Below are 12,844 nucleotides of genomic sequence, written 5' to 3' on the forward strand. Positions count from 1 at the left end.
CTTTCTTTCCCCGGCCCCAGTTGAAGTTTCCAAATAATTGGAATCAAAACGCTATCTGTTTAGCCCTTTCCCCGCACGTGAAATATTTAAAAGCGTTTAATACAGGCCAAGTTTTTTTTTGATTAACTTGATTTGCCAGTATTTAAACAAGGATTTTCACAGTAACGTCATTGCAGTGTTAATGTAAGCCTACTTGTGACACTAATAAAGAACCTTTACACTTGAAAAGTGTTGCAAAAGTTTTCAATATAATTCTCCACCTCCTCCACCCCAATTTAAAGATGGGCGGTTTACAGAAGGAATATTAATCAAGTGACGATCCATCCGGCATAACGGGCACTGATATCTTTCGGTCGCCAGAATATTCATACGAGTGGCAGCCGCCAGCTCCAGTTCACACCTTACCTGTATGCATTTCATACACACGCATTTTCAGAACCTAAATATTACCGGCGCGCAGGCTGTTGGAAAGGAATCCTGGGTCTGTCCCTTTAATTACAAGTTGCGATAGTTTTCGCTACAAAGGTTCCAAACTTTACAACGTGTGCTGTGAAATGTGCATCTTGTTGAGGGATTCAGAATTTATCAGCGAGGGGAAATTTGAACGTGAGCGGGAGTGTGAAGCGACGTTTATTTTGCTAACAATGACATTCCGCGGATGGGAAACTGTCTTTAATTATCATTCCTGGAATGTTTTCCAAAGCTCAGCCGTACCCAAGAGTACAGAAAAGAGCATTTGTACATTCTTGGGCATTTGAGCGGCTAGGTTAATTCACACCTTTAAAAACGTATGACCGGGGTCTCTTCACCTCTTTGCCCCTTCTGTGACTTGTATATTGGGAGTGAGGAAAAAGTCCAATTAAGTGTTTTTTTTGGGAGGGGGGAGCTTGTGTCCATCAGCCACAATTAATAATTGTTCAATTTTTTGGCATTTGAAAGCAGCCAATATTTTCAGGGGAAATAAACCCTTTCATTCGAAAATTAAGGTGGCTAAACCCATTGAATAATTGGACTGTTATCTGAAATCATCAGAATGGGTTGGAATACTTGGAAGGAAAATGATATTTTTCTACAAGGCACCGGCTTCAAGTTCTCTGGTAAACCGAAACTGTCCTTTCTCTTGCATTTCATGTTATAGCTTTATCAAGGGCGAGAGATTTAGTGATCTGCTAAGCAGAGCATTACAACATTGGCAGCTGTTGCTCCTGCAAAACTTCTTCATGCTGTCTGTGCACAGCTACTCATGCCCGCGTTCTAACTGTAGCAAGTAGCCCAGACATTTAATAGAGGGGACTTTTTTTTAAGGAAAAAAAGGATACTGTTAAACCCACGCGCTCCCTAATGTTTCACTTGTCACAGAATGCTGGCCGCCCATCATATTTAGTCTGTTTTGGTTGACTAATGGCTTGTTTGTACCGCGGTACTTCAGGTAACTCTATAAACAATCCGCGGTTTGTATTGCAGGGGTGCGCTTCGCAAACAGTCAACAACGAGTCGATTACAGTTGTTCAGCCCTGGTTATTTGAAATGGTATTTGTGATGTTTCATCCACAAACAGTTTCACTTTGGTTTACTGTACTGAAAATGAGCGACTTTGGTGAACCCAAAACAAGAAAAACTCGAGAATCTTTACCTTCACTAACATCGTCCATCGATATCTCACTGGGCTGTATTTAAATAGGTAACACTCCACAGAATCAGAAACATATCTACAGGAGCACTGCTAATCGGATACGGATTCTGTCCGAACAACACATTAAACAATTAAATGATCGTAAACATTCGATTCCAACATTTACATTCATTTTTATTTGACTCCTTTGCACTCAATGCAAACCTCAGCCCTTGACTGGCATCAGTCGGCACAATTTGGGTCACACGTGAAAATAAGGGGAGTTTCGAGGGCGATTTCTTCTCCCAGAATGTCGTTTGCTCGTCTTTCAGATTTCTGCTTTGGGAGTTTTTCGCCCAACTCCACGTGTTAAAGCTGCCTCTGTGTCCATTCTCCCCGCAGCCGAGGCTGTGACCACAAGTCTCGAAGTGACTTCTCCTCGCCAAGACAGTTAGAAACGGCGGCAGAAAACATCAGAAACATCCACATTTAGCACCCCCACAAATGCTCAGTTAATTTCCACTCGCCAAAAGTTGGCATCTGCTTAAGAATATGCAAAGGAAATTCTACTGGAATCGTTTCCCCTTGTCCTCTTAAAGTGCAGATATTTGTTAGTATTACAGGGTCTGTTAGTATTGCTTGCCAACAAGCTTTGTTCCTTTTTTTGGGGAGGGAGGATCAGTTGAATTATCAGTCACTGATATAAAAAAATCCCTAATTTTGTTTAGTGTTGCATGTAATACGAATCTCAGCCAAAGCGATTTGAGCTCTGGCCTTTGTTTCCCATCGTATTTATACACATTTTAAAGTCCCTTTTATTCATTTAAAAATATTTTGTTTTGTTTTCCCTTCGTTTCCAACACCGTGGCTTTATTTTCCTAATGCAACCATGCAATGTCTTGGGAAACATGAATATAGCATGTCAACACAGTGCTCGGTTCTATTGTTAGACGCAGGGCCTGTTTGGTATACTGCATGCAGGCTTTTCTTCAGTTTTACCAAGATGTGCGCCTGTCGTTTCAGGAATTTTTAAATTTTGTTTTCCGAAACTTCGTCGGACTGCTGAAATATTATAAAATGCTAGTCAGAATCCTTTGTGGACATTATTGGACTTATAAATAGACCGAGTAACGTTTCATATGTGTCCACACATACACAACATGCATTTTGCCTCATACACTGTATGACGCTAAAGTCGGTGTGTTAAACTTGTGACTTCATCACTCTCCCTGCTGTCGCTTATTTTGGGAGGGTTTGATTTATATTTTTATATACGATGCTTAAGAACCTCTATATACGTTACACTGAATTTATGAGTCACCAAACTGTAATTACAACAAAGCTATTTCCTTTGGTAAAATTAAAGAGAACGATATTGTTGTATTAAAATATCCATTGATTATAAACTGCGTTTTCTCATTTAAAAATAAAAATAAATACTTTTATTTAAAAAAACCGTATCCCTTTTAGTGTTTATCGCCATACTGACATAATATATTCTCGCCGAATTAGATTCAATCATCGTGTTCCAGACTGTATTAGAACAGAGGGGGACAAATTATGCATATTTCATGTCAAGTTGTTATTGCACGTCGCTGCATAACATGCTATATATAAAGTGTAAGAAATCGGCACAGACGAAGTCTAATTTCAATGAGATTGGATAAATTGGATAGAAAATGTAAAACCTTTATGGCAATGATCTTGGCTTTAAAATGATTCAATTTCTAATGAAATCGGTGTTCGATTTTTTTTCTTTTTGCCTGTGCTGCACTGGCTTCCATTGTATCCGCATTCGATTTTAAATGAAATATTACTGAATGCTATGCCTAGGAGCGTACAGTTGTTTATTTATCCACACTCGGAACAAAACACTTGTACAGGACAAATTTGAATGAATGATATATAGATTATATATATAAAATTTCCATTGCTTCAAGTCTGGAATCATACAAATAAAACCACACATACAATATTATAATTTAGAAAGAATGTATACAGATTGATTGGTTTTCTTTGATATCTAGTTGGCAAAGCATTCGTACACGGTTTGCGTCTCTACCTAATATATCTCGCAGTTCCTACTTCCCTATGAATACTTCCTATTCTAGGCACTTGCTGCTATTTTTTTCTTTTCTCTTTTGTACAACTTTTCCCCGGTGTCATTGTACTAACACCGGCTCCACGGAAATCAAACAGCTAAGTTACTTAAAGGAGACAGCATTGTCCAGTGTCCTGTGTGTATTATGTATACCACTCAGCCGAGGCCAGTCAACCAAAATGAAGAGGTGTAAAGCTGAAGTTCACGAAAAACATTTTTAAAACAAAAACATAATTAATGTTATCAGTTTTGTACTCCTTGCGGGCAAAGTCAAGTTACACTCAACTTGCTAAGTTTTCTGATAATGTCTTTTGTTTTACAAGATTCGGCACCACACCGTTTGGGAGCTCTACATCTTTTGATTACCAAGTCTCCCTTAACTGCACATTCAACCACGTTAGGATCATTCTGAGACCTAAACATGCTGCTGGCAGCACCTCTTCTTCGCAACTTAAGGGTTGAGGTTAAACGACCAGAAACTAAGCCCGCGTTAAGTGTTTGGCACATATCCTTCAAAATTCAGTGCATCTGAAAGGCATCAACGAATAAGGTAATTTTACTTTTGCAAAGCGGGAACGCTTCTGTGCGGGTCTTAGTTACAGCGGGAGGGGGAAAAAATCACGTTTCGCCTTAAAAAAATACAGAACCGTGGACAAAACCGCAGGGGTTGTTTATACGTGAAGCTTTGCTCGCTTGCAAGTTGAGGGCGGAGAAGAGTCCAGATTAGGTCCTAGTCTCTAGGATCCTTTTTCAGTGTACTCTCACGGCAGAGAGCAAATACACCAGCAACCATTTCCAGATCGTCCCATTGCTCGGGCTAGTCACCAGTATGTGGTGAGCAGAGGGTGATTTGTGGCTTTCTGCTGAATGGTATCTTGTCTTAAAAAAGAAAGTTCCCACCCTACACTCAACAACAATGCTATCGCAAGAGAGCCAGAAAGTCATTTGGAGCACATCAAATGTTTCTCTTTCCCCATTTTAAGTATGTGTCTCTTTTCAAGTTTTTTTTTAAAAAAAACAACCTTTATCCGGACTTCCGGTCATTTACATCTCGAATCAAGTTTTGTGAGTTGAACTTGACATTTTGAGACTTCTCCACCTCGCTATCTACCACATGAAGGCGCTCCAGAGGCGGAAACGCGTCGTTGCGGATCGTTCGCTTTCTAACCTTCCCCTCCTTTCTTTTTAAACTTATTTTTTGAAAATTAAAGGTTATACTTTTTGTTTTGTAACCTCCCGTGTTTAAACATTTCTGCCAGAGTTTCGTCGGACGCTTGCAAGCTTCCAACTCGTGGATATATCCCAAATGTTTGAGCCATTTCGATTGGGAACTAAGGTAGACACACAGTGAAAGTTGAGCTGTCCACATGCAATGCCTAAACTACTCGCACAATTCGCGGGATGGGGGCAATAAAATCAAGCTCCCCTCACTGCAAAATTAGCCGAACAATCAAATCCCTCCAATGTGGAAAAACCGTTCCTTCCTCGGGAATGTAAGTGGTCTAAAAGGCGAGCTGCTACAATGGAGACATTCCCCACACATTGCCTTGTTGTCAATCCCCTTCAACAAAATCGACCCCAAAAAGCTGTAAACCTCGTGGTAGCGTCAAACATTTTGATATTTATTTAATTTAACATTTTTTTTCTCTGTAAAACAACAGCAGGAAAATTCTTTGGACTTCAGCAGGTTGTGTGTGTATGTGTGTGGTGTGTGTGTGTGTTTGTGTGTAGTGTATTTTAAAAAAAATCACATCAGACAGTTCACCGAGAGTGTCTGCAGCATCCAGTCGGCGCTTTGGTAGAAAATGCGCCCAACAAATAACATCCACGGCAAAAAAAAGATAGTTTCTGAAACCCCAGAAACAAACAAAAAAATCTCATCATATATTGAAATATCTCAAGTTTTTTTTACATTGCCTTACCTGAATTATATACACAGAATATTGCGGAATAATATCTCATACAATTTCATTTTTGTTTAAAAACTATGCTGGTATCTTTTCTCTCAATACACTGGCCCTTTTTTTAAAATTTATATTATTGCATTGTATCTCGCACTTCAGTTGTTAAAATCTTTGCTATTCACTCTCTTCCTTGTGTTCCTTCTCGGTGCTGGAATGATTGTAAAGTCCTTGCGCCATTAAATGGAGTGCCAGTGTGTTCTTTGATCCGCTAGCTTTCTTGATTTTGGCTCGCTTGTTCTGAAACCAGATTTTAATTTGGGATTCGTTGAGACTCAGTTCGTGAGCCAAGCTCTGCCGGCGCTGCTCGGTGAGATAGCGGTTAGTCTGAAACTCGGCTTTTAGTCTCTGTAGCTGCTCTGCAGTGAATGCTGTCCTCGGTCGCTTGTCCTCTTTGTTGAGGCTCTTTTTCTTTGGCTTGCGGGACCTGGGACCTAAAATTTCAAAACAAGAACAAAAAAAACAAATAAAAAAAACGGACTCAAGAACAACTTTTTCTCTGCTGCCTTCACATATTTGAATGAACCTACCATATATTGAATTAATCTTTCTCTACACCCTAAGCGAACAGGCGCTGGAGTGTGGCGACCAGGAGATTTTCACGGTAACTTCACTGCAGTGTTAATGTAAGCCTACTTGTGACAATAATAAATAAACTTGTAAAAAATGACTGTAGCACTATATTCTGCACCCTCTCCTTTCCTTCTCCCATATGTACTCTATGAACCGTGTTTTGTCTGCATAGCGTGCAAGAAACAATACTTTTCACTGCAACCCAATACATGTGACAATAATAAATCAAATCTTTTTTAAAAAAATGCAATTTGGTTTGAAACAGAAAAATAAAAATAACAGTTTGTCTTTTTTAAAATAAACTCTTGTGTGATAGAAACTGGGCTCTTTTTCGTTTTCCGCTCCCAAATATATCAGAACTTTAAAAAGGTAACAGTCTCGGTTGAAGTCGTGATTGCCCATTCACGATTTCTGTCTGTTTTACCTGCTGATTTTTAGCCTGTAAAATAACTGTGACAATCAGCACCCAATTGTAAATTTCAGAAATTAAATTATTCAGTGGTACAGACTGAGGTTTTTGATGTAGTGGTTGCAGGAACTGACATTTTTGCATGCTGCGTACAACACGATACAAATCACTGCAACACTACAGCGTGAGCTGCAACTTGGTCCAAACGCAAACTGTGCGGTGGATCTTCTTGCAAATTAGCCCCACCAAATTGGACCAGGTTCTCCTGACGCCTCTTCTCCCCGAAACCCAGCAGCCCTACAAATTAAGGGGGGAAGAGGGGGACGACGCTTTGCTCGAGTTCTCGACTTGACCGAGCTAATGGGAGCGATTTGCGAGCGTCAGGGCTGCTCAGGACAAGTAGCGTCTCGAATCCCGGATTGAACTCGACGAAGCGCCCTTGTTCCACAAACTGGTGAAGTTTTTTTTTGAGAAATTGGCCAGAGATGAACCCACAGGCTGTGGCCTCGTCCTCGCTGTTTGGATTGGGAAGATGGAACATTGTGTGCTGACCGTTCCAGATAGAAAGAAGGAGGGGGGAAAAAAAGTCATCCAGGCGTATTTATTATTAATCTGGACAATCCTGTGAGCTGTCTAATAAAATGCGGATCCATGATTATTTACCAATTGTATTTCTTAATGGCATTAAATTGGAGGTAGGAAGACTTTTTTTTAAAAAAAATGGTGAATTAATGGGGAGCCCCATTGGCGCTTCAGAAAGAAAAGAACATCCCATTAGTAAATCTATTTGAATAAAAGGTCAGCCAGTAAACCATTCATTTCTACCTGAACCTGGGGTCAAAAAGTATCATCAAAGGTTGGAGGGAGCACCATCGGAGCAAATGTTTGGTTCACAAGCTACATTTGGAAGTGGCAGGAATAGGCAAGTTTCTCTCGCTTCACTGGGGGATAGATGTGGAAGGGTACATTTAAAAAAAATATGGCTTGTGAGAGGAAAGGGGGGAAAATCGGCGGGCACCTATTTCTCGGTAAATTGTTATCGTTGGCAGTAGCAGTAAATCTATTGACTGGAACTGGGAGGAAGTGTGACGGTTCGGTGGTTGGGGGGCAGGGAGGAGGAATGTCGCCTGGGTTTTTTTTTGTCTGATGGTTTCAAATCGACTGTGGTGCTGGGGCCGGTTACATTTTTAATGCATTTCCCGGCTCGGCAAAAAGTGTGAACCTAACACACGACCAGACACAACCACACGGGACTACGAGGTTCGAATAAATGTGGATAATTATGTCGAAAGCGGACAGCGTAACAAGCCTAGTTGTGTTTACAAGCAGAGATCAATTCTACAATGGTCTGTATTCCAAAATTTCGCCTCGCTTAGGATGTATTTTGAAATAAAGCGAAAGGCTACGATGAATTAAACATTCCCTCCTCTCCTGTACATAATCATTCCCTCAAATTAAAAGAACAGAGGTATTTATTATTTGGTCAGAATTTGCCTATTATTTCCGGCGAAATTATTTGACTCCTGTCTTTTATACCGAGGGGGGTCTAAAGTTGCATTTTCTGCACCTCGAGAAATGTCAGAATCAGATTTCAGTGCAGTACGCTGAGGGTTCATTCACTGCGAGGGATTTTTAAAAAATATATATTTTTACTCTTTACCAATTCCGTCCACATCTATTCCCCAGCCCTTGAAAGCTGCAAGTCTGAAGCCGAGCTAGTTTAGCGAGGCCCACTTCCCTGACAAAAATATGCTAAATACCAGTCAACAAAGAGCTCCATCAGACATACAAGAGCGATGGAGCGCATCGTGAGTGTTCTTATATTGTAATAATTACCAGACAGATTTCTGCTTAGAGAGGGGGAAAAAAACCTTGCACCTTATTTCAGCAATGGAACTCCTAGTTATCGTCCATTTTAATCTAACAATGGATGGAGCTTTTTTTCTCGCTCTCAAACAATAGGTCCTGTGATAATTTACCCAGTCGGCGCTCTATTGAAAAAAATATATATATCAACAGCGAAAGCCGCTCTGGGAAAGATTTTGAAGCGGCCACTTCACCGGGTGATCCTGTCTGCAAAACTGCCCCCTTCCAAACTTGAAAATGTAACCTTTGGGTTTACTGGAGAGGACAAAAAATATATACACACACACACAGCAGCAAAGCCATCTCAGAGTTGGACATGACTCTAAGTGTGTCAAGTAGAGAGTGACATTCATTATCCTCTCTCTCTCCCCCCACTCCAAAAAAAATAATCTCGGGTTTATATACTCATTCAGCAATATGATTTTTTTAACAGTGAAGTGAGGGTGGACGAGACCCCACGTGTGTGTGTGTGTGTGTGAGAGAGAGAGAGGGGCCTATCTTTTGTTATTTCCCAAGCATTTAGACAAACGCTCATTGCATGTCCCACCGCGGTGTTAGGATCAATTTTCAGCAACTTTTTTTTGCTGCCATTGCTTTGCTGGAAAGGCTAAGAAGCGTCCCTGTAAAATATTATTGTCACGTGGGAGAGATTGAGAACAGCCAGGGAGACACTACTCGCTCAGTTCAAGTTGCCTTTGGCTTGCAAAAGAAAATGAAGTGAGAATTGTGTCCTTTTTTAATTTGTTGTAATACCTGTCCTGGAAGTGTAAAACTAGCCTTGTATTTCTCTTTTTAGAATTAAGCACAGATGAAGAGTGGGGGTTGTGTGTGTCTGTGTATGTGTGTGTGGTGTTTTCTCACCTGAAGAAGGTCGGTCCGAGTATCTAGTGCAGTAAACCCAGGCAGGCCACAGCATGGGCTGCGAAGTTGCCGTGCTGCTGCTCTGGGAGCTGTCCGAGTCGGAGGACTGTTCGGCGCTCTCGCCTTTCCTCCGCGCTCCTTCTGCCGCCACATCACGTTTCTTGGCCGGGGCAGAGGGGCTGGCAGGAGCCCCTCCTCCTCCACCACCACCACCACCACCTCCACCTCCACCTCCTCCACCAGCGCCCACACCTCCTCCTCCTCCTCCTCCTGCTCCGGGCGGACTGCCTCCACTCTGAGCTGCCACCAGAGCCGAGGGGCTGACATTCTCCCTCCCGGGGACGTGGCTGGAGTCCCGGTGACCTTCTTTCCTCTTGCCAAAGTCCGGCCGGAGGATGTTGTCGATGAAAAAGTTGGTGATGCGGTGGGGGAGCTGGTTGCCGGGCGCCTGGAGAAGGGGCATGATAACCCGGTTCGACTCGTTACTCGACTCCTGGTTGTCCACGCGGGCAGTATTCTGGTCATTTTCTTCCATAATGTGTCAAATCTTCAGAACTCTCTCCTCCTCTTCTTTCACCACCCCCCCTCCCCTTTCCAATCTCACTTCTCCTTTTTGCCTTCACTGGCTCCCCGCACGATATCCAACTTGGTGTGTGCGTGAGAGAGGGGAAAAAAAAACAGCACACACAATCTTGCTTTGTTAAAACAAAAAAAAACCCCTAAAACCTTCTTCCTTCAAGTTGGTTGCAGCATCGATCTCTTAAGCTTTTGAGAAGATCTTTCTCCCCCCACCCACCCACCCTCCCTCCCTCCCTCCCCCGTCTCTCTATAGACGGATATGCATACTCTCTCTTCCCCCAGTATCCATGGTACACATCTATTCAGCCTTCACTTTTTCCCAGGCTGTTATCCCCCTCCTCTCAACCTGCTGGGTAGCTCCTTCCACTATTGCAGCAAAAGAGAAAGCCAACCTCTACCTCTCTTAGACACACACTCCCTCCCTCTCTCTCTATCTCTCTCTGGTCGCTGGCAAATAAATATTAAAGAGTGACCGCCAACGGATCAGAAATACTTTCACTCTGCCGGATTTTTTGTTCTTTTTTTTAATAGGGCCCATCACGTGATGCAGGTCCCCGGTATCCTGGACACGTGCCTCTGTCCAATAAACTGGAGGAGATTTCACCACATGACTATGACACTTTCTCTCTCTCTGTCTTTCTCTCTCTCTCTTCAGTGGATGACACACGGCCGCCCACCCCCTCCCTCCCTCCCTCCCTCCCTGCACCACCTTTTTCCTCCTCTGTTTCAAAGCTTGCAGAGTCTCTCCAAGGCACAACCACACATCCCCAGCGCAGAGGGGGGAGGAAAGGAGGAAGCCACTCCATCCCTCACACTCCAGCAGCCCCCTCACACTCTCTTTCCCGCCCTTGGCTCAACAGAACCACAACAGCAACGAGCCCCCCTCCCCGTCCCAGCCCGCACCCCCCCAAAAAATAGACACATTTTGCAATGCCAATTTCCCCTAATTGACACTCTATAATAGAAATCTCTCTTTTCTTTCCCCCTCTTTCTCTCTCCTCTGCCCACCTACCCACAATCCATCGCTCTGTTATAACACAAATAATTTTTGATTGGGTAAAACACAAAGAGGTGGTAGGGGTGGGGGTGGCACAGAGAGAGAGAGAGAGAGAGAGAGAAAACAGCTATTTCCCATTCCAATCCAAAGCCTTCTTAATTTCATTGCAACCTCCCTTGATCACTGCACTCATTGGAATTTCAGTCTGAAATTGCACTGACCTTTCTCTCCCTCCTTCCCCTTTCCAGGGCTCGTTTCAAAGCTTTAGAAAAGTCAGGGACAGTCCCAGGTTTTTAAGGTAAGACGTTTGCCAGTAACAGGGGCGGAGGGGGGGGGGGGCTTGCAGCCGGGGGTAGACTGCATTAGAGTGGTGAGCTGGGATGGTGGGGGTCCCTTAGAAAATAACCATTTCTCAACCCCCCACCCTGCATTTTCTTTATTATATATAAATGAACATTGATGCAAACTCCTGTGATCTCGAGGGATCGGCAGCGAGAGGAACATTAGCAGAAGCCACGCATCCGACACCCACCTCTCCCGCCGGCTGCTTTCCCTGAGCTAGTTCGACCGATTAGTGATCACAACTAATTTTAACTGGGTGGAATGGACTGCTTGTCAGCCTTTGGTAACACAGCCTCGGCTTCCCCACAGCACCATCCCCTCGCCACCACTACTCCCCCCCCACCCCCACCAACCAAACACACACACACACGCACACACCTACACCCACCCTAACAACACTCTTCCCTGTGAACCAGGCATTGGGGAAGCTTCAGAAGTTTGAAACCAGAGGCCGATGTAGGAGAGGAGGGGAGGGGAGGGGGGGGGGGTGCAGTTCGAGAAATGATCTTTCTGGAGGCAGATACCGCCGTTCCCCCCCCCTCCCTCATCCCCATATTGCAATCTGCTTTCATTTCGCGGTACATTTATAATGGGGTTGTGGCGGGCATTACGAAAGGACTGGGGGGGGTGTGGGGAATTAGGTGAGAGGGAGGATAAGAGGGGGGCGAATCGGTAGTAGATTGAGCCGGAGTCCCTCTCCAGCCTGGGGGATGCAATATGAAGGGTCTATAACAGGACTGGCAGCAATTGTACATGAATGTGGCAATGGTCAGTAACATTGATTCAGCACTCTCCCCTATCCTCACCCATCCCCTCCCCCCCCAAATCACAAGCTCAAAGACATGCCAGTAAAACAGGGGGTGAAGTTACCCCCCCCCCAACCCCCCACACACACACTCTTCCTAACTCTGTGGGGGCGGATAATAAATCCACATTTGTGGCTGGACCCCTCCATTTATTCCTGCTAAAATATTCCGCACCATCTACCCCGACCCTCGTAACACATTTCCACCTTTTTAACTTCCAAGAGCCAGCTGGGGCTGTGGACTCGCCAGGCTTGGGGCGGAAATCTGGAGGCGGTTAATGGTTGCCCCCTCTCCCCCCCCCCCCCACTCCTCCTCCCCAAATTTGGGCAAGTTCTGGCATTCTCCCTTTTGCACTGAAGCCGATTAGAGGGAGTCTGCCAAAGCAGTTTAGGGTTGCTCTAGCGCGCTAATACCCGCTCATTAAGCCCCTTTTAAAAAAGTTGTTGCAAGGTGTTTCGCCACCAGGCATTCTCCTCGCAGCACTTCACCAGTTGAAACAAGTTCCAGTCGCACTCGGCTTGTGTCTTAATTGGGTGCACTTAAAATGCCTCGCCTTCAGATTTAGGTGTAATCTTGCAGCGGTAATGAAGTGAGTGAGATCGAGGCGGCTGGAGCCGGGAGAACCATTTTCAGCATCGCTGCGCTGCGGCGGGAGAGCCCTTTGGGACGCCACGGGGCGCTACAGGAATGCAGTTTGCTTGTTTGCCGACACGGTGGACTCTCAACGCTGTTCTCCT

General features: G+C 44.1%; 1 protein-coding gene across 1 annotated transcript; it reads right to left on the reverse strand.

The window, feature by feature from the left end:
* Positions 1-5,791: 5,791 nt before the first annotated feature.
* en2a (engrailed homeobox 2a) lies at positions 5,792-9,918 on the reverse strand. Its single transcript, XM_080217527.1, has 3 exons — positions 9,669-9,918; positions 9,384-9,575; positions 5,792-6,108 (listed from the first exon to the last, which is right to left on the reverse strand). The coding sequence occupies exons 1-3, from the start codon at positions 9,916-9,918 to the stop codon at positions 5,792-5,794; spliced, it is 759 nt and encodes a 252-aa protein (XP_080073653.1).
* Between the last annotated feature and the right edge of the window lie 2,926 nt (positions 9,919-12,844).

Source organism: Carcharhinus amblyrhynchos, chromosome 2 (genome assembly GCF_965287045.1).
Source record: "Carcharhinus amblyrhynchos chromosome 2, sCarAmb.v2.hapA, whole genome shotgun sequence".
Classification (NCBI taxonomy): domain Eukaryota; kingdom Metazoa; phylum Chordata; class Chondrichthyes; order Carcharhiniformes; family Carcharhinidae; genus Carcharhinus; species Carcharhinus amblyrhynchos.

Coding starts and splice junctions, on each gene's coding strand:
- en2a (XM_080217527.1), bottom strand. CDS start 9,918: ATGGAAGAAAATGACCAGAATACTGCCCGCGTGGACAACCAGGAGTCG. Junction 9,576..9,668: donor GGCAGCTCAGAGTGGAGGCA/GTCCGCCCGGAG, acceptor GTGGAGGAGGAG/GGGCTCCTGCCAGCCCCTCT. Junction 6,109..9,383: donor CTCGGACCGACCTTCTTCAG/GTGAGAAAACAC, acceptor TTGAAATTTTAG/GTCCCAGGTCCCGCAAGCCA.